The sequence below is a fragment of the Pseudophryne corroboree genome, chromosome 4 (assembly GCF_028390025.1).
Source record: "Pseudophryne corroboree isolate aPseCor3 chromosome 4, aPseCor3.hap2, whole genome shotgun sequence".
In the NCBI taxonomy this organism is placed as follows: domain Eukaryota; kingdom Metazoa; phylum Chordata; class Amphibia; order Anura; family Myobatrachidae; genus Pseudophryne; species Pseudophryne corroboree.
Window position 1 is genome coordinate 593,142,340 of NC_086447.1, and position 25,859 is coordinate 593,168,198.

At 45.1% G+C, this 25,859-nt stretch overlaps 1 protein-coding gene and 1 pseudogene across 2 annotated transcripts in view; one reads left to right on the plus strand and one right to left on the minus strand.

The window, feature by feature from the left end:
- PDE10A (phosphodiesterase 10A) overlaps window positions 1-25,859 on the minus strand; it is a 490,921-nt gene that overhangs the window by 115,521 nt on the left and 349,541 nt on the right. For both annotated transcript variants that reach the window (XM_063917548.1, XM_063917547.1), the window contains exons 7-9: window positions 24,339-24,494; window positions 1,673-1,723; window positions 1,458-1,516 (exon numbers count right to left, since the gene is read on the minus strand). In XM_063917548.1, the coding sequence (XP_063773618.1) occupies window positions 1,458-1,516; window positions 1,673-1,723; window positions 24,339-24,494 (266 nt within the window). The remainder of the gene's footprint in view (window positions 1-1,457; window positions 1,517-1,672; window positions 1,724-24,338; window positions 24,495-25,859) is intronic.
- Window positions 5,265-5,382, plus strand: LOC134912209 (5S ribosomal RNA; annotated as a pseudogene).

A 25,859-nucleotide genomic window follows, 5' to 3' on the forward strand; every position in this document is an offset into this window, starting at 1 on the left:
AAAAAAGACGTTTGACTTTAACAGTGTTTCATGAGACCTGGAGGCTCACTCGTGCCGGGTATCTCATGCTGCGTGGCATATTGAGGCTAGATGTACGAGGACACATCTACACTATGTACAATAAAGTGATTGGACACCCCATGCCAGCGTAATGGTGTGCTCCTGCAGCAGATACGTGTTCGTAAAGGTATAAAGCGGTTAGAGTGGTACTGATTAGATCAATTGCTAATGAAATGGCTTGCCGGGAGGAGCTAACTGAATTTGAAGAGGGGATCATCATAGGCTGGGCAATGTCATGTTTCCAGGGCGATGGACTGGTATACAGAACATTCAGTAACCCGGTTGGATTGGTTAGCTCAGCGTCCAGATCTTAACCCCACTGTGAACCTCCGGATGAATTGGAGCGTCAGCTGCATTCTAGACAGGCTCATAACCTTCTTCAGTGTTGCAGTTGGTCACTGTACTTAATTCAGAATGGCAAAAAATACCACCTGCTGTTGTCCAGGAATATGTGGACAGTCTGCCAAGAAGGGTGTCTGCAGTAATCACTGCACATTGTATACCCACAAAGTACTGATGGCAATAAAATCACATTGATCTGTTTGCCGTCAGTCCAATCACTTTTGTCAACATAGTGTATAACAATGCACAACACAGTCGACAAAACAGAGGATAGAAAGAAATAATGTTTACAAATCTCTATTATCTTTAAGATTGCTACAGTAATAAAAAATTATAATATTAATTAAAATGTAGCTTTTAAATTGCATGTGGATAAAGTGAACTACAAAATGTGTTATGTTGCTAAGTAGCTGTTTGTTAGGAATTTTAATGTTAACACTTTGCTAGTGAAGAGCCCCAGGAAAAATTGCTGCATTGAGTTAACCCCAGGGCTCCAACAAGGGTAGGGAGGGGCTTAATAATACGTACATACTACAGAAGATGGTAGTGTAGCCCACAGTTATGTCGTGCCAACACTCCAAGCAAGATAAATATATACTTGGCATTATAAGCATATTCCTACCTCCATCAAACACATATATATTGAAATAGTATGATATACAATTATAGTAATCCATATTGGAAATACATAATATTAATATTATTACTAAAGTAATACATGCATGCATACATACATAGCTAGGAATGGGATCTGTTCAGTTTGCTGGCTGTCAGGATCCTGGCAGTCAGAATACAGATGCTGAAATTCCGACAGCCGGCAATGCCGCTAGCAAACCAGGACTATTCCCACTCGTGGGTGTCCAAGATACCCATAGAGTGGAAATAGAACATATGGTGAGCGCAGCAAGCCACCGAGCCCACAGCGTAGTGAGCCCGCAATGGGACTCTTTGTTTGCCGGGCTGCCGGCATTCTGGCGGGCGGGATACCGGTGACAGGATATGGACAGCCAGCATCCTGCCCACAGGTAATTCATACTGAATCCCTAGGAACTTACTTGGACACATCTAGTAGAAAGTCGTTTAGCTCAGTTTGTTTTGCCAATCCTCTGCATACCTAAAACATGATTCAGAACAATAAAATATAAAGATGGATGTTAAACAAGGTTGAGTTTTACTGCTGGATTAAGTGCACATCTTATCAGATGTCTACTACATATACTGTACGTCAATGCTTTTCCAAGGAGTTGGCGAGAACAAAGTAGGTACTTACTTGTACTTGATGTATTGCTACTGATGCCCATGCAAGGTTAGCTGTTGCGACCTTACAAAAAAAGAAAATAAATATTGTTTGAATGTTAACCTGTGCGAAAAAGTATAAGCATACTGGACGTATTAGTAGTATTTATATGTAAATGGCAAATTAGCACCTTTTGTACACAGACAAGCAAAATTATTGTGCAACAGAATTTTGTATTTTGAAGGCATTCTGCCTATTGGCACAATTGTTTTAACACATATTTTGGTAGCATAACCTAAATATACTGGAAATTTGAATTGTATTTTCATTTAACATTCTTTGTACAACGCACTTAAAGAAAGAAAAATGCGTCTAATTACAATGTGTATACTGAGTCAGTGGGGTATTAAGCACAAAGCTGTCAGCTACCTTTGGAGCTGCCTCATGTTAGCTCTATTTCCCCCAAACTAAAAGCGAAGTATGAAATATGTAAATCCTAGGGGAGTATTCAACATGCAGTGATGGCTACACTGTGCTGGCATTCCCACTATTTTTCTGCACCTGCAGGCCACCAATAGTGCTATTGTTGTTGCATTATATATTGTAGAACTAACCACAGATCTTCTGTGGATGTATGCTTGCTTAAATCCTTCTGTCTCTTCATGTAATACTAGAAAGACTCGATGTTGAGGCCAGGGCTCTGTGGGGGCCATATCATCACTACCAGGACTCCTTGTTCTTCTTTACGCTGAATATAGTTCTTAATGACATTGGCTGTATGTTTGGTGTGGTTGTCCTGCTGCAGAATAAATTTGGAGCCAATCGGAGGCCTCCCTGATGGTATTGCATGATGGATAAGTAACTGCCTGTACTTCTTCAGAATTGAGGACACCATTAATTATGACCAAATCCCTAACTCCATTTGCTGAAATGCAGCCCTAAACTTGCAAGAAACCTCCACCATGTTTCACTGTTGCATGCAGACACTCATTATTGAACTGGTTTCCAGCCCTTCACACACAAACTGTCTTCTGATACAGCACAATATTTAAAATTTTGAATCATCAGTCCAGAGCACCTGCTGCCATTTTCCTGCACCCCAGTTCCTACGTTTTAGGAATAGTTGAGTCGTTGGCCTTGTTTTCATGTCAAAAGGTATGGCTTTTTGGGCGCAATTCTTCCATGAAGACTACTTTTGGCCAGACTTCTCCGAACAGTAGATGGGTGCACCTGGGTCCCACTGGTTTCTGCCACTTCTGAACCGATGACACTGCTGGACATCTTCCGATTTTGAAGGCAATTCAGCATGATGTGTCTTTTATCTGATGCGCAAAGTTTCCTTGGCCAACCACTGCATCTGCAGTTCTCAACGTTGCCCATTTCTTTGTGATTGTTCAAAAGAGACTGAACAGCACATCTTGAAACACCAGTCTGCTTTGAAATCGTTGCCTGGGAAAGACCTTGCAGATGCAGTGTAACCATCTTGTGTCTCGTTGCTGTGCTCAGTGTCTTACCATGGGATGACATGAAACAGTCCTCCACAACCTCACCTTTGTAGAGGAGTTTGGCTGTTCATCACCCAGTTTTAAGCCTCCTACATAGCTGTTTCTGTTTCAGTTAATGACTTTTTCAACCTACATATGAACATGATGATCTTTCTCTGGCAGGGTCCACAGGTTATCCACAGGATAACAATGGGATATGATGGAGCGACAGCGGATTGGCACTAAACATTCACAAGCTTTCAGGCCTCCCAGGATGCAACGGGCCCATCCATATATCCCCGCCCACTGGCTCAGGCAAATCAGTTTTTTGTTTGGTGCGGCAGGAGCCGGACCATGGTCACAGGGCTGCTGTTCTAGGGCAGCCCTAAGCTTTCTTATTTTATTTTTATAGTCTTACTATGTTTTTGAGCAATCTTTCTTAACAGCATCTTACACGCATATTGGAAAGAGTCGCTCCAACAACTCTCCGCCGTGTCGCAACAACACTTACCCATGTGAACAGTGCTGTCTCGGCGGGCGTCTGTGTCGGATATACTAGCAGTTCCAGCAGACATGACCAAGCTGTGGCCGGAGCACGGGGAGAAGGTAAGGCATTGGTTCCCTGTAGTCAGGGAATACGGACACAGCCCCACTGTATTGGAAGGAGACTACCAAACAGTAGCTGACGCGCCGCCACCACGGGTGCTCCAGCACTAGGCCTTAGGGATCATAAGGCACCACGAATAGTATGAGGCTGCAAGCCCTAGGATTCATGTCAGCGGTGGGGAGTTAGACGCTCTCCTGGTCGCCCCTCCCCCCAGTTCATGACCAGTTTCCGTGAGTCTCCCGCCATGAACTGTTGCCTCACTTCCATCTCAGATGCTACCACGAGGGGTCTCGGTCGCAGCATAGGCCGCTGCGTCTGTGTTCACTAAGCACTACCGCGAGGAGACCAGGTCGCAATACAGGCATCTGTATGGCCAGTGCGTCTGTATGCACAGTGCGTCTGTGTTCACTTAAAGTTCCCGGAGCAGCAGTGTACACTAGTAGCGTCTGGATCCACTCAGCGTTCGCTAATGTGTTGATCGATCTTGGAAGTGAGGAGAGTCTCCCTGTATCCCACTCTACCGAGTACGGGTTATACGGCACTAAATGTGTTTGTAGTTGATTATGTGCTCATATGACTAATATATAACATGTGACTGACTGCTAGTGTGATTGCTGACTTTAATATATGTTTGTCAGTTGGTCTTCTGATCCTCAATGCTGGTGCATCGGTAGGGGTCAGATTGATATCACTTTAGAACTATAAAGTGGTTACAGTCACAAACTGTGTAGTACACTGTGAAAGTGCTGATTATTTATCATGTCTAAGAGCGGCAAAGGTGACGAGAGTACACTTAAAGTAACACCAACACTCATATCATGTTGTCTTGAAATAACTGTATTATCCTCTCTGATCTGGTACAGGATGGTTCATGTGTAAAATGGTTGGCTTGTCAGCATAATAGATAAATCCCCTTTGGGGCGATGTTTGCACAGACCTTGTCCAGTATAGCTGAAAGGTTAAATCCTACAGCTTTGATACCAGGAATAGGGTTCATTATTAACCCATACAGGCAGCTCTCTACCTACGGTATCCCCAACAGCTTCTCTAATAAAACAAGCTGAGAAACCGAGTGTAAATAAATCATCAACTGCACAGGCTACACAGGATGATTCATCAGATGATGAAACCTCTATATACTCTTCTTCGGCATACAACAGGTAAATATAGCTGAGTTAATGAGAGCAGTAAAGGCTTTTCTGTCCTTAGAGGATTCAGCAGAGCCTGTGTAAAAAATAAGGTACCTATGTTTAAACGTCCCCAAAAAATAGGGCCTCCTCATGGGGGACCCTAGCAGCTGATGAAAATCAGGGAAAAGGTTTGGGCTATACCCAATAAAGAATATAGGTCCCCAGTAAATGGGATTCAAATGTCCTTTTCCAGCTGAGGACTGTTTAAAAATGGGAAATGCCTCCTATAGAGATACTCAAATCATCAGTGCGAAAATATATATGGCCTTTGCCATCAACATCAATAGAGGGATGGTTTTATGAAAACCATATTGTCTCTGTCTGGGGCATGACTTCACCTTGCAATCTACAGCACACCACACTGGATGGGCCCAATCTCACTAGAGCTTGGAAGCTAAGCAGTGTTGGGCCTGGTTAGTTCTTGGATGGGAGACCATCTTGGAATATCAGGTGCTGTAGGTACACTGGGCTGAGGTACTGGAAGACAGGTTTTTCAGCGCCTGCAAGGGAACAAGAATCCCATATAGATCATATGGACACTAATGTTCTAGGGCATCAACATTAACAATAGTTGCTCGCAGAGCAGTGTTGCTTACATACATGGAAAGCAGATTCAGAATCAAAGAAGGTTCTGGAAAATTTGCCTTTGGCTGGAAGTTTCTGTTGGTAAGGAGTTAACAGATATTCTGGAGTCAAAATCAGACTCCAAGAAGGTCACGTTTCCTTCCACATATAACCCCAAATATAGGGGTCTGGTTTTCGGCCTTGACGGTCATAAAGGAACATAATGGCCCCAATACAATAAGTTTGGTAAGGCAAAGAAGCAAAGGCAACCGGAGGGCCAGCTTACAAACCAGAGAATAAGGCATCAGCATGATGGTGCGGGCTTCCTTCTGGGGGACCCCAGGATAGTGGGTCAACTTCTTCAGTCTGCTCAGATCTGGTAACCGATTCCTGAGTGCAAGCAGCTGTATCTCTAGGTTATATCTCTCTTCAAGGAAGCATCCTCCTCGAAGTTTCTGTTCCAGTCCGTCTCAGGTAGAGGCGAAGGACAGGGGTTGCAAGAAGCAGTTCAGAAATTGCTTTGGTCAGGAATAGGCAGTCCAGTAACCCCTGCACAATAGGGACAGGGGGTTTTACTCCAACCGGGTTTGGGTTCAGAAGGATCCTTTCACCCCAATCTCAAAATACTAAACAAATAAGTTTGGGTACCACAGTTGACAGGGAAACGTTGCGCTCCATAGTTTTGGCATGGAACCAGGGGATTACAGGGTATCCCTGGATAGTCAGGATGTTTACCTATAGGTTCCTATAGCACTGTTCCATCAGTGTTATCTCAAGGTTCACCATCCTCCAGCAACATTTTCAGTTCCAGACCTTACCCTTGGGGTTAGCAACAGCCTCCAGAGTATTTACCAAAATTATGATGATTATGGCAGCTTATCTCCGCAAGAAGGGGGTAAGAAAATTGTCATACGTCGACCACCTTTTTTTTTATCTTGGCACATGAAAGGCTTCTGTGCCATCTCCAACAGACAATGATTTGTCTGCAGAGGCACTGGTGGTTCATAAATTGGGCAAAGTCATCTCGGGTTCCGTCACAACGGATGACTCACTGTGGGGCTGTACTGAATTCCAGTGTGCAGAAAATGGATTACCTCGGAACAAGATATCCAGGGTACAGTAAAGTACTCAGGAGTTGTTACACAGTCAAATGATATCAATCCACGCAGCTATACGACTGATGGGTTTGATGGTGTTAACATTCGATAATAAGAATTTACTTACCGATAATTCTATTTCTCATAGTCCGTAGTGGATGCTGGGGACTCCGTAAGGACCATGGGGAATAGTGGCTCCGCAGGAGACTGGGCACAAAAGTAAAAGCTTTAGGACTACCTGGTGTGCACTGGCTCCTCCCCCTATGACCCTCCTCCAAGCCTCAGTTAGGATACTGTGCCCGGACGAGCGTACACAATAAGGAAGGATATTGAATCCCGGGTAAGACTCATACCAGCCACACCAATCACACCGTACAACCTGTGATCTGAACCCAGTTAACAGCATGATAACAGAGGAGCCTCTGAAAAGATGGCTCACAACAATAATAACCCGATTTTTGTAACAATAACTATGTACAAGTATTGCAGACAATCCGCACTTGGGATGGGCGCCCAGCATCCACTACGGACTATGAGAAATAGAATTATCGGTAAGTAAATTCTTATTTTCTCTAACATCCTAAGTGGATGCTGGGGACTCCGTAAGGACCATGGGGATTATACCAAAGCTCCCAAACGGGCGGGAGAGTGCGGATGACTCTGCAGCACCGAATGAGAGAACTCCAGGTCCTCCTCAGCCAGGGTATCAAATTTGTAGAATTTTGCAAACGTGTTTGCCCCTGACCAAGTAGCTGCTCGGCAAAGTTGTAAAGCCGAGACCCCTCGGGCAGCCGCCCAAGATGAGCCCACCTTCCTTGTGGAATGGGCATTTACAGATTTTGGCTGTGGCAGGCCTGCCACAGAATGTGCAAGCTGAATTGTACTACAAAACCAGCGAGCAATAGTCTGCTTAGAAGCAGGAGCACCCAGCTTGTTGGGTGCATACAGGATAACAGCGAGTCAGATTTTCTGACTCCAGCCGTCCTGGAAACATATATTTTCAGGGCCCTGACAACGTCTAGCAACTTGGAGTCCTCCAAGTCCCTAGTAGCCGCAGGCACCACCATAGGTTGATTCAGGTGAAACGCTGAAAACCACCTTAGGGAGAAACCGAGGACGAGTCCTCAATTCCGCCCTGTCCGAATGGAAAATCAGATAAGGGCTTTTACAGGATACAGCCGCCAATTCTGACGCGCGCCTGGCACAGGCCAGGGCCAACAGCATGACCACTTTCCATGTGAGATATTTTAACTCCACAGATTTAAGTGGTTCAAACCAATGTGACTTTTGGAACCCAAAAAACTACATTGAGATCCCAAGGTGCCACTGGAGGCACAAAAGGAGGCTGTATATGCAGTACCCCTTTTACAAACGTCTGAACTTCAGGGACTGAAGCTAGTTCTTTTTGGAAGAAAATTGACAGGGCCGAAATTTGAACCTTAATGAACCCCAATTTCAGGCCCATAGACACTCCTGTTTGCAGGAAATGTAGTAATCGACCCATTTGAATTTCCTCCGTCGGGCCTTACTGGCCTCGCACCACGCAACATATTTTCGCCAAATGCGGTGATAATGTTTTTCAGTTACATCCTTCCTGGCTTTGATCAGGATAGGGATGACTTCTTCCGGAATGCCTTTTTCCTTCAGGATCCGGCGCTCAACCGCCATGCCGTCAAACGTAGTCGCGGTAAGTCTTGGAACAGACAGGGTCCTTGCTGGAGCAGGTCCCTTCTTAGAGGTAGAGGCCACGGATCTTCCGTGAGCATCTCTTGAAGTTCCGGTTACCAAGTCCTTCTTGGCCAATCCGGAGCCACTAATACAGTGCTTACTCCTCTCCATCTTATAATTCTCAGTACCTTGGGTATGAGATGGCAGAGGAGGGAACACATACACTGACTGGTACACCCATGGTGTTACCAGAGCGTCTACAGCTATTGCCTGAGGGTCCCTTGACCTAGCGCAATACCTGTCGAGTTTTTCCCAACGGTTTATAATCATGTGGAAGACTTCTGGGTGAAGTCCCCACTCTCCCGGGTGGAGGTCGTATCTGCTGAGGAAGTCTGCTTCCCAGTTGTCCACTCCCGGAATAAATACTGTTGACAGTGCTATCACATGATTTTCCGCCCAGCGAAGAATCCTTGCAGCTTCTGCCATTGCCCTCCTGCTTCTTGTGCCACCCTGTCTGTTTACGTGGGTGACTGCCGTGATGTTGTCCGACTGGATCAACCCCGGCTGACCTTGAAGCAGAGGTCTTGCTAAGCTTAGAGCATTGTAAATGGCCCTTAGCTTCAGGATATTTATGTGAAGTGATGTCTCCAGGCTTGACCATAAGCCCTGGAAATTCCTTCCCTGTGTGACTGCCCCCCCAGCCTCGCAGGCTGGCATCCGTGGTCACCAGGACCCAGTCCTGAATGCCGAATCTGCGGCCCTCTAGAAGATGAGCACACTGCAACCACCACAGGAGAGACACCCTTGTCCTTGGTGACAGGGTTATCCGCTGATGCATCTGAAGATGCGACCCGGACCATTTGTCCAGCAGGTCCCACTGGAAAGTTCTTGCGTGGAATCTGCCGAATGGGATTGCTTCGTAGGAAGCCACCATTTTCCCCAGAACCCTTTCATTGATGTACTGAGACTTGGCTCGGTTATAGGAGGTTCCCGACTAGCTCGGATAACTCCCTGACTTTCTCCTCCGGGAGAAACACCTTTTTCTGGACTGGGTCCAGGATCATCCCCTAGGAACAGAAGACGAGTCGTCGGAATCAGCTGCAATTTTGGAATATTGAGAATCCAATCGTGCTGCCGCAACACTACCTGAGATAGTGCTACACCGACCTCCAACTGTTCCCTGGATCTTACCCTTATCAGGGAATCGTCCAAGTAAGGGATAACTAAAATTCCCTTCCTTCGAAGGAGTATCATCATTTCGGCCATTACCTTGGTAAAGACCCGGGGTGCCGTGGACCATCCATACGGCAGCGTCTGAACTGATAGTGACAGTTCTGTACCACAAACCTGAGGTACCCTTGGTGAGAAAGGTAAATTTGGACATGAAGGTAAGCATCCTTGATGTCCCGAGACATCATGTAGTCCCCTTCTTCCAGGTTCGCAATCACTGCTCTGAGTGACTGAATCTTGAATTTGAACCTCCGTATGTAAGTGTTCAAGATTTTAGATTTAGAATCGGTCTCACCGAGCCGTCCGGCTTCGGTACCACCACAGTGTGGAATAATACCCCGTTCCCTGTTGCAGGAGGGGTACCTTGATTATCACCTGCTGGGAATACAGCTTGTGAATGGCTTCCAAAACTGCCTCCCTGTCAGAGGGAGACATCGGTAAAGCCGACTTTAGGAAACGGCGAGGGGGAGACGTCTCGAATTCCAATTTGTACCCCTGAGATATCCCTTGAAGGATCCAGGGGTCTACTTGCGAGTGAGCCCACTGCGCGCTGAAATTCATTGAGACGGGCCCCCACCGTGCCTGATTCTGCTTGTAAAGCCCCAGCGTCATACTGAGGGCTTGGCAGAGGCGGGAGAGGGCTTCTGTTCCTGGGAACTGGCTGATTTCTGCAGCCTTTTTCCTCTCCCTCTGTCACGGGGCAGAAATGAGGAACCTTTTGCCCGCTTGCCCACGAAAAGACTGCGCCTGATAATACGGCGTCTTCTTATGTTGAGAGGCGACCTGGGGTACAAACGTGGATTTCCCAGCTGTTGCCGTGGCCACCAGGTCTGAAAGACCGACCCCAAATAACTCCTCCCTTTAATAAGGCAATACTTCCAAATGCCGTTTTGAATCCGCATCACCTGACCACTGTCGTGTCCATAACCCTCTACTGGCAGAAATGGACAACGCACTTAGACTTGATGCCAGTCGGCAAATATTCCGCTGTGCATCACGCATATATAGAAATGCATCTTTTAAATGTTCTATAGGCAATAATATACTGTCCCTATTTAGGGTATCAATATTTTCAGTCAGGGAATCCGACCACACCAACCCAGCACTGCACATCCAGGCTGAGGCGATTGCTGGTCGCAGTATAACACCAGTATGTGTGTAAATACATTTTAGGATACCCTCCTGCTTTCTATCAGCAGGATCCTTAAGGGCGGCTATCTCAGGAGAGGGTAGAGCCCTTGTTCTTACAAGCGTGTGAGCGCTTTATCCACCCTAGGGGATGTTTCCCAACACACCCTAACCTCTGGCGGGAAAGGATATAATGCCAATAACATTTTAGAAATTATCAGTTGTTATCGGGGGAAACCCACGCATCATCACACACCTCATTTAATTTCTCAGATTCAGGAAAACTACAGGTAGTTTTTCCTCACCGAAAATAATACCCCTTTTTGGTGGTACTCGTATTATCAGAAATGTGTAAAACATTTTTCATTGCCTCAATCATGTAACGTGTGGCCCTACTGGAAGTCACATTTGTCTCTTCACCGTCGACACTGGAGTCAGTATCCGTGTCGGCGTCTATCTCTGCCATCTGAGGTAACGGGCGCTTTAGAGCCCCTGACGGCCTATGAGACGTCTGGACAGGCACAAGCTGAGTAGCCGGCTGTCTCATGTCAACCACTGTCTTTTATACAGAGCTGACAATGTCACGTAATTCCTTCCAACAGTTCATCCACTCAGGTGTCGACCCCCTAGGGGGTGACATCACTATTACAGGCAATCTGCTCCGTCTCCACATAATTTTTCTCCTCATACATGTCGACACAAACGTACCGACACACAGCACACACACAGGGAATGCTCTGATAGAGGACAGGACCCCACTAGCCCTTTGGGGAGACAGAGGGAGAGTTTGCCAGCACACACCAGAGCGCTATATATATACAGGGATAACCTTATATAAGTGTTTTTCCCCTTATAGCTGCTGTATTTTAATACTGCGCCTAATTAGTGCCCCCCTCTCTTTTTTAACCCTTTCTGTAGTGTAGTGACTGCAGGGGAGAGCCAGGGAGCTTCCCTCCAACGGAGCGGTGAGGGAAAATGGCGCCAGTGTGCTGAGGAGATAAGGCCGCCGAGAAGGGGGCGGAGCCTATCTCCCGTTTTTCTGTGAATTCTGGCAGGGGTTAAATGCATCCATATAGCCCAGGAGCTATATGTGATGTATTTTTAGCCATCTAAGGTGTTTATATTGCGTCTCAGGGCGCCCCCCCCAGCGCCCTGCACCCTCAGTGACCGGAGTGTGAAGTGTGCTGAGAGCAATGGCGCACAGCTGCGGTGCTGTGCGCTACCTTATTGAAGACAGGACGTCTTCTGCCGCCGATTTTCCGGACCTCTTCAGTCTTCTGGCTCTGTAAGGGGGCCGGCGGCGCGGCTCTGGCACCCATCCATGGCTGGGCCTGTGATCGTCCCTCTGGAGCTAATGTCCAGTAGCCTAAGAAGCCCAATCCACTCTGCACGCAGTTGAGTTCGCTTCTTCTCCCCTTAGTCCCTCGGTGCAGTGAGCCTGTTGCCAGCAGGTCTCACTGAAAATAAAAAAACTAAAACTAAACTTTTCACTAAGCAGCTCAGGAGAGCCACCTAGTGTGCACCCTTCTCGTTCGGGCACAAAAATCTAACTGAGGCTTGGAGGAGGGTCATAGGGGGAGGAGCCAGTGCACACCAGGTAGTCCTAAAGCTTTTACTTTTGTGCCCAGTCTCCTGCGGAGCCGCTATTCCCCATGGTCCTTACGGAGTCCCCAGCATCCACTTAGGACGTTAGAGAAATGGTGGAGTATGCACAATTCCACTCAAGACCTCGGAAGCGTCTGATTCTAGCCAGATGATATGGAATACATCAGACAATAAAGAAACAGACTATGGTACTTTCACACAAGGTAAGAACGTCATCAGCCTGGTGGCTATAGACATCCCATCTAGACAAAGAGAGAATCTTTTGGATATCAGATGGGAGATCCTGACAACAGATGCCCGTCTCCAGGGCTGGACAGCAGTGTCTGGAAGATTATGGTTCCAGGGACAATAGACCATAGAAGAAAGTTGCCTGTCAATAAATCTGTCAGAACTTCGGGCCATATACATGGCACTGATTCAGGCAAAAGACACTCTTCAAGGAAGACCAGTCCAGATCCGCTTGGACAATTTAACGGCGGGGGCGTACCTCAACAATCAGGGAGGAACGCGCAGCCAAGCAGCAATGAAGGAGGTAAGTCACATACTAAAGTGTGCAGAACTCCATCTTCCAGCATTGTCCGCAGTATCCGTTCCGGGAGCCCTAAACTGGGAAGCGGATTTTCTCAGCCAACACGCCATTCTAGCAAGCGAATGGGCTCTACACCAGGAAGTCTTTCAGACACTGGTAGACAAGTGGGGTTTGCCATAGATAGATCTCATGGCGTCCCATCTGAACAACTAAGTGCCCGCATACAGGGCAAGAACAAAGGATCCCGGAGTGATTTTTGTGGATGCCTTGTCAGTGAAACTGGAGTTTCATCTGGCGTATCTATTTCCTCCGATCATCCTGCTACCAGGGTGGTGAAGAAGATAAAAGAAGCAAAGGGTGCTGAGATTCTAATAGTTTCGGCTTGGCCCAGAAGGCACTGGTACACAGATCTACAGACAAGGTCGATGGATGCTGCACGTCTGCTCCCTTAATGTCCAGATCTACTAATGCAGGGTCCTTGTTATCACAGGCATCTGGATCGACTATCGTTGACGACGTGGCTCTTGAAACCTATCCTGAAATCAAGAGTATTCTTGCTGCAGGTAAATTCAAACGTTGCATAGAGCAAGGAAACCATCCTCAGCTCGCATTTATCACAGAATATGGCAGGCCTAAATTCATGGTGCAGTGAAAGAAATATGGACCCAAAAGCTTTCCAAGTTTCCTGGGTCTTAGATTTCCTTCGGGCAGGAATGGATAAGGGTTTGAAGGTGGCTTCCTTGAGAGTACAAGTATCAGCATTGACTGTAGGGTTCCAAGAAAATAGTAGAATATTGAGAATGGCTTCTGAGGAAGGACAAAGACTGTCTGAAACGCGTTAAGCGTACGTGTCTCCCTGTTGTATCTTCCCATTTGGACTTACATTGTTAGCTGGCATCGGGTTGCTGTCTTGGATCGCGGTTTCCGGAGCCTCCATCCTCGGTTCCTTTATCCACCTGGAGCACTCAGGACCCTGTTACCAGCTGCTGCTGAAGCCATTTGGAGATACATTTCTATGTTTTTAATCATCTGTTTTGGTGTAAGTGCGATGTTTAAAAATAAATGTGTATGCTTTTAAAGGTTAACTGCACTATTGCACTTTCTCTATTATTTATACCCCCCACGAGCGATTCACGCTCATGCAGGTGTGAAGGGGTTACACTTTGCTACTGAAATATTCATCCATGGAGTTTCCATCTGTGATCTTCAGAACTTTGACACCTGTTGCTGTTACTGCCAATGAGGATGTCTATGTGCCATTGACTGCTTCTGTTAGGTATAAATGCGATGGATAAAATAAATATATTGTTGTAAAAAGGATAACTGCACTATTGCACTTTCTTTTTTCTTTGTACTCCTCCATGAGCCTTAAAAGCTCTCCCATAGGTGAAGGAGTTACAATTCATTACAGAGCCTGAAAATTCTGTACCATTATCTGGATACTATATAGCACGGTACTGTTATTGTTTATTTTTTTCACCTTATTGGTGTGTGTATATATAATTGGGTGTTGTTGGAGCGCTTTGATCTATTCTTCCACCTCTATATTTTATCTGTAGGGGTCCAAGAGAAAAAAATGCCAATTTACAGGATGTGCGTACTTTTTCCAGGGAATGCTGCACATTCAACCTCCTTTTGTTCCTCCTACAGTGCCTTGGGACTTAGGTCTAGTACTCAAAGCCCTTCAAGTTGCTCCATTTGAACCACTTAATAAAGTGGATCATAAATGATGGTTGACAGCTAAAGTTCTCTTTCTACTGGCTATGGCGTCAGCTAGAAGAGTATCAGATTTAGGAGCGCTGTAATATTGTTCTCCTTTTCTGTTTTTTTTATCCAGATAAAGCAGTTCTCAGAACTAGGTCTGGGTATCTTCCTAAGGTGGTGTCTAAATTCCACCTTAATGAAGAAAATGTAGTCCCGGCTTTTCAGGTATCGGGATTTTCTGCAGGAGATGCGTCGCGGGACATAGTCCGAGCATTAAGGATCTACGTAGATCGCACAAGTGCCATCAGAAAGACAGATTCTCTCTTCATTTTCTACGGAATTCACAAGAGAGGCTGGCCTACCACTAAATAGACGCTGACTAGAGGGCTTCGAATGATGATTTCGGAAGCATACTCTCAAGCGGATCTACCTGTTCCGGCTAATGTCTCTGTTCACTCTACTCATAAGGTAGGTCCTTCATAGGCAGCACAACATGGTGCTTCAGCAGAACAGATATGTAAGGCAGCCACATAGTCTTCCATTAACACATTCATTAGACATTATGCTTGGATACTTTTACCTCTCATGACGCTGAATTCAGGCGAAAGGTTCTCCTGTCCAATCAGGAGCATCCCCACCACTAAAATTGCTTTGGGAAATCCCATTGTTATCCTGTGGATAACCTGTGGACCCTGCCGGAGAAATATACGCTACGGTAAGAACTTACCGTTGATAACGGTATTTCTCCTAAGTCCACAGGTTCCACAGGAATCCCACCCTGACGCACCTGATTTGATGATCTTGCTACTCACTAACTTCTTCCTTCTTGTACGGAAGGGTGAGCATGTGTGTTCTTCTCGCCTGATGCTCCTGCCTAGATGCTTTGGAATCCAACTGATTTGCCTGAGCCACTGGGCGGGGATATATGGACGGGCCCATTGCATCCTGGGAGGCCTGAAAGCTTGTGATCGTTTGGTGCCAATCCGCTGTCGCTCCATCATATCCCATTGTTATCCTGTGGAACCTGTGGTCTTAAGAGAAATCCTATAGCACTCCTGACTTTGTGCAAGTGTACCTAGAAATTATGCTGTTTTGAAGGCATAGGGTGGTCACACCAAATATTGATTTGATTTAGATTTCTCATCTGTACATTCACTTTTAATTTTGTTAATAGTCAAAAAATAAGATTTTACTTACCGATAAATCTATTTCTCGGAGTCCGTAGTGGATGCTGGGGTTCCTGAAAGGACCATGGGGAATAGCGGCTCCGCAGGAGACAGGGCACAAAAAGTAAAGCTTTTCCAGATCAGGTGGTGTGCACTGGCTCCTCCCCCTATGACCCTCCTCCAGACTCCAGTTAGGTACTGTGCCCGGACGAGCGTACACAATAAGGGAGGATTTTGAATCCCGGGTAAGACTCATACCAGCCACACCAATCACACCGTACAACTTGTGATCTAAACCCAGTTAACAGTATGATAACAGCGGAGCCTCTGAAAGATGGCTTCCTTCAACAATAACCCGAATTAGTTAACAATAACTATGTACAATTATTGCAGATAATCCGCACTTGGGATGGGCGCCCAGCATCCACTACGGACTCCGAGAAATAGATTTATCGGTAAGTAAAATCTTATTTTCTCTATCGTCCTAGTGGATGCTGGGGTTCCTGAAAGGACCATGGGGATTATACCAAAGCTCCCAAACGGGCGGGAGAGTGCGGATGACTCTGCAGCACCGAATGAGAGAACTCCAGGTCCTCCTTAGCCAGAGTATCGAATTTGTAAAATTTTACAAACGTGTTCTCCCCTGACCACGTAGCTGCTCGGCAGAGTTGTAATGCCGAGACCCCTCGGGCAGCCGCCCAAGATGAGCCCACCTTCCTTGTGGAGTGGGCCTTTACAGATTTAGGCTGTGGCAGGCCTGCCACAGAATGTGCAAGTTGGATTGTGCTACAGATCCAACGAGCAATCGTCTGCTTAGACGCAGGAGCACCCATCTTGTTGGGTGCATACAATATAAACAACGAGTCAGATTTTCTGACTCCAGCTGTCCTTGCAATATATATTTTTAATGCTCTGACAACGTCCAGTAACTTGGAGTCCTCCAAGTCACTTGTAGCCGCAGGTACTACAATAGGCTGGTTCAGATGAAATGCTGACACCACCTTAGGGAGAAAATGCGGACGAGTCCGCAGTTCTGCCCTGTCCGAATGGAAAATCAGATATGGGCTTTTGTAAGATAAAGCTGCCAGTTCTGACACTCTCCTGGCCGAAGCCAGGGCTAGAAGCATGGTCACTTTCCATGTGAGATATTTCAAATCCACCTTTTTTAGTGGTTCAAACCAATGAGATTTTAGAAAGTCCAAAACCACATTGAGATCCCACGGTGCCACTGGAGGCACCACAGGAGGCTGTATATGCAGCACTCCCTTAACAAAGGTCTGGACTTCAGGGACTGAAGCCAATTCTTTTTGAAAGAAAATCGACAGGGCCGAAATTTGAACCTTAATAGATCCCAATTTGAGACCCATAGACAATCCTGATTGCAGGAAATGTAGGAATCGACCCAGTTGAAATTCCTCCGTCGGAGCACTCCGATCTTCGCACCACGCAACATATTTTCGCCAAATTCGGTGATAATGTTGCATGGTTACTTCCTTCCTTGCTTTAATCAAAGTAGGAATGACTTCTTCCGGCATGCCTTTTTCCTTTAGGATCCGGCGTTCAACCGCCAAGCCGTCAAACGCAGCCGCGGTAAGTCTTGAAACAGACAGGGACCCTGCTGAAGCAAGTCCCTCCTTAGAGGTAGAGGCCACGGATCTTCCGTGATCATCTCTTGAAGTTCCGGGTACCAAGTCCTTCTTGGCCAATCCGGAACCACTAGTATCGTTCTTACGCCTCTTTGCCGTATAATACTCAATACTTTTGGTATGAGAGGCAGAGGAGGAAACACATACACCGACTGGTACACCCAAGGCGTTACCAGCGCGTCCACAGCTATTGCCTGCGGATCTCTTGACCTGGCGCAATACCTGTCCAGTTTTTTGTTGAGGCGAGACGCCATCATGTCCACCATTGGTCTTTCCCAACGGGTTACCAGTATGTGGAAGACTTCTGGATGAAGTCCCCACTCTCCCGGGTGAAGATCGTGTCTGCTGAGGAAGTCTGCTTCCCAGTTGTCCACTCCCGGGATGAACACTGCTGACAGTGCTATCACATGATTCTCTGCCCAGCGAAGAATCCTTGCAGCTTCTGCCATTGCACTCCTGCTTCTTGTGCCGCCCTGTCTGTTCACATGGGCGACTGCCGTGATGTTGTCCGACTGGATCAACACCGGTTTTCCTTGAAGCAGAGGTTCTGCCTGGCTTAGAGCATTGTATATTGCTCTTAGTTCCAGAATGTTTATGTGAAGAGACGTTTCCAGGCTCGTCCATACTCCCTGGAAGTTTCTTCCTTGTGTGACTGCTCCCCAGCCTCTCAGGCTGGCGTCCGTGGTCACCAGGATCCAATCCTGTATGCCGAATCTGCGGCCCTCCAATAGATGAGGACTCTGCAACCACCACAGAAGAGACACCCTTGTCCTTGGAGACAGGGTTATCCGTAGGTGCATCTGAAGATGCGACCCTGACCATTTGTCCAACAGATCCCTTTGGAAAATTCTTGCGTGGAATCTGCCGAATGGAATTGCTTCGTAAGAAGCCACCATTTTTCCCAGGACTCTTGTGCATTGATGTACAGACACCTTTCCTGGTTTTAGGAGGTTCCTGACAAGCTCGGATAACTCCTTGGCTTTTTCCTCCGGGAGAAAAACCTTTTTCTGAACCGTGTCCAGAATCATCCCTAGGAACAGCAGACGAGTTGTCGGCATTAACTGGGATTTTGGAATATTCAGAATCCACCCGTGCTGTTTTAGCACTTCTTGAGACAGTGCTAATCCCATCTCTAGCTGTTCTCTGGACCTTGCCCTTATTAGGAGATCGTCCAAGTATGGGATAATTAATATGCCTTTTCTTCGAAGAAGAATCATCATCTCGGCCATTACCTTTGTAAAGACCCGAGGTGCCGTGGACAATCCGAACGGCAGCGTCTGAAACTGATAGTGACAGTTTTGTACAACGAACCTGAGGTACCCCTGGTGTGAGGGGTAAATTGGAACGTGGAGATACGCATCCTTGATGTCCAAGGATACCATAAAGTCCCCCTCTTCCAGGTTCGCTATCACTGCTCTGAGTGACTCCATCTTGAACTTGAACTTCTTTATGTACAGGTTCAAGGACTTCAGATTTAGAATAGGCCTTACCGAGCCATCCGGCTTCGGTACCACAAAAAGAGTGGAATAATACCCCTTCCCTTGTTGTAGAAGAGGTACCTTGACTATCACCTGCTGAGAGTACAGCTTGTGAATGGCTTCCAAAACCGTCTCCCTTTCGGAGGGGGACGTTGGTAAAGCAGACTTCAGGAACCGGCGAGGTGGATCTGTCTCTAATTCCAACCTGTACCCCTGAGATATTATCTGCAGGATCCAGGGATCTACTTGCGAGTGAGCCCACTGCGCGCTGTAATTTTTGAGACGACCCCCCACCGTCCCCGAGTCCGCTTGAGAAGCCCCAGCGTCATGCTGAGGCTTTTGTAGAAGCCGGGGAGGGCTTCTGTTCCTGGGAAGGAGCTGCCTGTTGCTGTCTCTTCCCTCGACCTCTGCCTCGTGGCAGATATGAATAGCCCTTTGCTCTCTTATTTTTAAAGGAACGAAAGGGCTGCGGTTGAAAGGTCGGTGCCTTTTTCTGTTGGGGAGTGACTTGAGGTAGAAAGGTGGATTTCCCGGCTGTAGCCGTGGCCACCAAATCTGATAGACCGACTCCAAATAACTCCTCCCCTTTATACTGCAAAACTTCCATATGCCGTTTTGAATCCGCATCGCCTGTCCACTGTCGCGTCCATAAAGCTCTTCTGGCCGAAATGGACATAGCACTTACCCGTGATGCCAGTGTGCAGATATCCCTCTGTGCATCACGCATATAAAGAAATGCATCCTTTATTTGTTCTAACGACAGTAAAATATTGTCCCTGTCCAGGGTATCAATATTTTCAATCAGGGACTCTGACCAAACTACCCCAGCACTGCACATCCAGGCAGTCGCTATAGCTGGTCGTAGTATAACACCTGCATGTGTGTATATACTTTTTTGGATATTTTCCATCCTCCTATCTGATGGATCTTTAAGTGCGGCCGTCTCAGGAGAGGGTAACGCCACTTGTTTAGATAAGCGTGTTAGCGCCTTGTCCACCCTAGGAGGTGTTTCCCAGCGCTCCCTAACCTCTGGCGGGAAAGGGTATAATGCCAATAATTTCTTTGAAATTATCAGCTTTTTATCAGGGGCAACCCACGCTTCATTACACACGTCATTTAATTCTTCTGATTCAGGAAAAACTATAGGTAGTCTTTTCACACCCCACATAATACCCTGTTTAGTGGTACCTGTAGTATCAGCTAAATGTAACGCCTCCTTCATTGCCAAAATCATATAACGTGTGGCCCTACTGGAAAATACGGTTGATTCGTCACCGTCACCACTGGAGTCATCGCCTGTGTCTGGGTCTGTGTCGACCGACTGAGGCAAAGGGCGTTTCACAGCCCCTGACGGTGTTTGAGTCGCCTGGACAGGCACCAATTGATTGTCCGGCCGTCTCATGTCGTCAAACGACTGCTTTAGCGTGTTGACACTATCCCGTAGTTCCATAAATAAAGGCATCCATTCTGGTGTCGACTCCCTAGGGGGTGACATCCTCATATTTGGCAATTGCTCCGCCTCCACGCCAATATCGTCCTCATACATGTCGACACACACGTACCGACACACAGCAGACACACAGGGAATGCTCCTAACGAAGACAGGACCCACTAGCCCTTTGGGGAGACAGAGGGAGAGTTTGCCAGCACACACCAAAAGCGCTATATATATATCAGGGATAGCCTTATAATAAGTGCTCCCTTATAGCTGCTTTGTTATATCAAAATATCGCCATAAATTTGCCCCCCCTCTCTGTTTTACCCTGTTTCTGTAGTGCAGTGCAGGGGAGAGACTTGGGAGCCGTCCTGACCAGCGGAGCTGTGAGAGGAAATGGCGCCGTGTGCTGAGGAGATAGGCCCCGCCCCTTTTCTGGCGGGCTCGTCTCCCGCTATTTAGAGAAATCAGGCAGGGGTTAAATATCTCCATATAGCCTCTGGGGGCTATATGTGAGGTATTTTTAGCCTTTATATAGGTTACATTTGCCTCCCAGGGCGCCCCCCCCCAGCGCCCTGCACCCTCAGTGACCGCGTGTGAAGTGTGCTGAGAGGAAAATGGCGCACAGCTGCAGTGCTGTGCGCTACCTTTAGAAGACTGCAGGAGTCTTCAGCCGCCGATTCTGGACCTCTTCTGACTTCAGCATCTGCAAGGGGGCCGGCGGCGCGGCTCCGGTGACCATCCAGGCTGTACCTGTGATCGTCCCTCTGGAGCTTGATGTCCAGTAGCCAAGAAGCCAATCCATCCTGCACGCAGGTGAGTTGACTCCTTCTCCCCTCAGTCCCTCGCTGCAGTGATCCTGTTGCCAGCAGGAATCACTGTAAAATAAAAAACCTAGCTAAACTTTTTCTAAGCAGCTCTTTAGGAGAGCCACCTAGATTGCACCCTTCTCGGCCGGGCACAAAAATCTAACTGGAGTCTGGAGGAGGGTCATAGGGGGAGGAGCCAGTGCACACCACCTGATCTGGAAAAGCTTTACTTTTTGTGCCCTGTCTCCTGCGGAGCCGCTATTCCCCATGGTCCTTTCAGGAACCCCAGCATCCACTAGGACGATAGAGAAATAAACTATTAACACCTTTATGTTTGACAGCATTCTTACTTTGCAGTATTTTTTCCACACCTGCCTAAAAGCATTACACAGTACTGTAATATATATATATATATATATATATATATATATATATATATATATATATATATAGGTATATGTTATCCGGCACTCTGGATGAAAGAAGTTATTTGTGCCTGGGTGCCCTCCTCTTTCAGCATATAGACAAAGAAATCCTTCCCAAGTCCGGTATGGTACTTCGTGGAAGAAAAACAGGCGGCACTCCAAGGTTTTTTTAGTCACTTGTATAACTTTTCAAGATGCACAGCCTGACGAAAAGACCGCAATGGTCTTGAAACGTTGCTTTTGCACTATGCTGTAATTTTCTAATACAAGCTTATTTAAAAAGACCTTGGAGTGCCGCCTGTTTTTCTTCCACGAAGTACCATACCGGACTTGGGAAGGATTTCTTTGTCTATGTATATATATATATATATATATATATATATATATATATATATATATATATATAAACGCAGGGATGAACCGTCACTCGTTGCTGTAGTGAGTATTTCACGGTACCCTCATGTGAGAGCACGTGGATTCATGTTCTCAATACTGTAGCTCCCAATGGGACGAATGAACAACTCAATTGGAATGTATTTTGAGGACACTGAGTAGCCAAGAAGTTTGCATTAATCTCTTGATTTTTTATTTTTCTATTTTTTATTTTTCTGTTTCCAGTGTGCATTTCATTTCAGTGTGATATGCCTGCACTTTCCAGTAGGGGTTAATATGGTGATCTATTCAGCATGTTGTGTACAGTGGCTTTTAGAAGCAAGTAATATGATACCTTTTTTTTACTTTTAGGTTGTTTTGCTTCACATATGATTATAGTTCCTGGTCATTGGTGCTGTCTCTGTGATATAGTTCGGCAGGCACTGTGTTTTTTTTAGCACTAATACTATAAGTGTAATATACTCATGCTTTCACATAGTATTACATATATGATTGAGCTATCTTTTTGTGTGATGCTAAATTGCCAGTGTTTGTTTTACAGTTCACCGCTGGGAGGGCCGGGGAGATCAGTCAGCGGTATCCTGCGGGTGGCCCGGCAAGTAGACGCGTCGCCAGGGCAACGGGACGCGTTGCTAAGGTAACCACAGCGGATGTCGGCTGACGTCACCGGATGTGACGCACCCGTGGCTGCGGCTGGCGGAAGCGCACGGTGGTCCCGGCTCTCCCGCGGTGGGTTGGCTTCTCCTTATTTAGGTGAGTGCTATGTAATTGTACTGTTTGTCTTGTGTTTATGCCCGCCTTGAAAACGGTGCTTGTCACCGAAACGTTGGCCTTGTGGGGCATTTTTATAATGGATTTGATTCATTAAACAGCATTTTCTTCTAAAATCACTACGAGTGCCGCAGTTTCCACGTCTGCTATATTATATACATACACATATACACAGGTTGAGTATCCCATATCCAAATATTCCGAAATACGGAATATTCCGAAATACAGACTTTTTTGAGTGAGAGTGAGATAGTGAAACCTTTGTTTTTTGATGGCTCAATGTACACAAACTTTGTTTAATACACAAAGTTATTAAAAATATTGTATTAAATGATCTTCAGGCTGTGTGTATAAGGTGTATATGAAGCCTAAATGAATTGTGTGAATGTAGACACACTTTGTTTAATGCACAAAGTTATAAAAAATATTGGCTAAAATGACCTTCAGGCTGTGTGTATAAGGTGTATATGTAACCTAAATACATTCTGTGCTTAGATTTAGGTCCCATCACCATGATATCTCGTTATGGTATGCAATTATTCCAAAATACGGAAAAATCCGATATCCAAAATACCTCTGGTCCCAAGCATTTTGGATAAGGGATACTCAACCTGTATATGTATATATAAAATACTGTGGGGTAAATTTACTAAAGGTTCTAAAAATGAAAGTGGTGATGTTGCCCATAGCAACCAATCTGATTCTGTCTATCATTTCTCTATTGTATTCTAGAAAACGAAAGACAGAATCTGATTGGTTGCTATGGGCAACATCACCACTTTCATTTTTAGAACTTTTAGTAAATTTACCCCTGTATGTATATTTCAGTAGCAAATATTAAATATGATTAGTCACATTTAAGCAGGATACTCCATATACTGTAGATTGTAATATTAGCAAATATCAACACAAGACTTTTTGACTACACAATATTACCATGCAGTAAACCCTTCCAGAAATGCCTAATCTATTATTTTGAATTATATTAATGCTGTGCCAATGGAACACACAAAAAAAGAAACCTACAGTTATGATTCTCAGAATATAACATTAAGTGATTATTAACATAAAAGTTAGAAGACAAACCCATAAAAAGCAACTGAAAATTAATAGGTCTATGTAAATACAAGTTCTCTCTTCAAAAATATTACAGGTAGCAGAAAGTTAATAACCATTAGATAAAGCCAATGAATGCCACTGCCTATCCAGAGGCCCAGCTCCAGTGTTTTCCCTGGACATACTGTATGGTACTCTTACAGGGTCCATGGTTTGACACAATTAATTTTCACGTTTTCATGAGCAACACAACCTAACTCAGTGCAATGTGTTTGTCTGGTTATGCCATTTTACTATACACTTTTAATTGTGTGGCCATCACACAATATTGGTATCATCACAGGGTAGAACATACAAAATCCACACATTTAGAGTTTTGGTGGTAAGCGCAAAACCAAGACCTCCGTACTGAGTGGCAATGGTGCTAACCACTACACCAACCGTGATGTAGTTAATTTCTGAATATTGAGATAAGCTTTAAGTAGTATATACTGTAGTTGGATATAGTGATATTTGTTCATAAGACTCCAGTTTGACCACATAAACTAGACTGCATAAGAATATGTATATATGACAACCAATATACAGTACAATGCCTACTGAATATGTAATACTTATCTCAATATCCATAATACAATCTGAGTTCATAAAGACATTCAGCTGTGTAGATAAGAAGTGCACTGTACAATTCCTATAGTATTATTAGAGGTTTACCTGTTGATGACACAGACCAAAGGCTTCCCTTCCCCAATGCCTATGAAGTTCTAGAATCCCAATAAGATCTCCAATTGCTGTAACAATCGGCAAGCAAAGAACAGACTGGATACGAGTCCCTGAGTCCAGTCCGGTACCTTTAGGAAACCTTTCATCCTACAATATAGATAATATAAAAACATACACACAGTAATTTTCAAATGAAAACTCTGCTGGTTTAAATTGTTGGACACTCAAAATGCCTATTGCACTTCCAGCCACTCTACTTAAGAAATAATTCAAAAGACTGGCACACATTTCAAATATCTTCATATTATCCTGCATTAAAAGACTCTCCTCTATGTTAATTGTCCCATATGTAAATCCTCTCAGGCTAAACCTTTTCATTGATATTGCAAGGAACAATGGCACTAACATGTTGTAAGATGCATAACCAAGTCAGTAAACAGGGATGAGAATCACAACCAAACACTATATAACGGAACATTGTTTCCCTCCCCCAAAAAAATCTAAAAGACTAGATTACATTTAACATCGTTATGTTGGAGCATATAAGAGAGCATTATACTGCTAAAACAATGTATCACTGCAGATGGCCACATTAGAATCAACAAATGTATTAATCTGCCAATTCTCAAACATATAGAAATAAATTATGAGTTACATCTCACTTTAAGGCAAGGGGGAACTAAGAGGGGAAGGGGCAGGTGGAGTAAAAATATACAGCCACCCCACAGGCAGCAGCGGTGGTGGGAATGGTTGGGCCTTTCTATAATATATTCTATATAGGAAGTCTTATATTAAGTGCTACATGTGTATAAGCAATATAAAAGATGGAACACTAACAACTGCTGAAGAGAGAATTCAGCTGCTATTCCTAACTGTTGAATTTCCACCAAAAAGAGACAGACTGAAACCCTAAAAAAGCGCTATCGCCTTTAAAAAAGCAGGATTACAGTAACTCTGCATTTTACTTCCTGAGTGATGTTCTGAATATACTACCACTTACAGTACAACAGGTTAAGAAATGCAGAGTACTTTACTTTTGGTATACATACAAGTCTACTTGCATCTCTCAGTCTTTAACCTAACTGAAACCGTTCAGTGATAAATTTCTTGTCAGTGCTTTGTAAGGTCTACAATTGTGCACAGTTAAATTAATGCTTATTTATGTGTGATGTGTATTAGTGTTGCTTATTATGGAAGTGAATACAAAATAAAAGGAACAAAATGTTTTCTAAGTAATCTAGTTTGTACAGCGCTGTATTAATTTTGCATGTATCAGCCATCCAAGAGTATAAAAATATAGCTTTGGGTTATATTGAAGGATAAATGCTTTTAAAACACAAAAATGTGGAAACAAGGGTAGGTGATCATCTATATTACGCAACTACCTCTACTGCAACTGTTGCTATTTGGACAAATAAAATGCCACATAAAATTAAAAGTTAGTTTCCATAGAAATTTTATCATAGTCATCAAGGTATAGTAATGAATTCACAAAGGAAAGTCCCATCACTA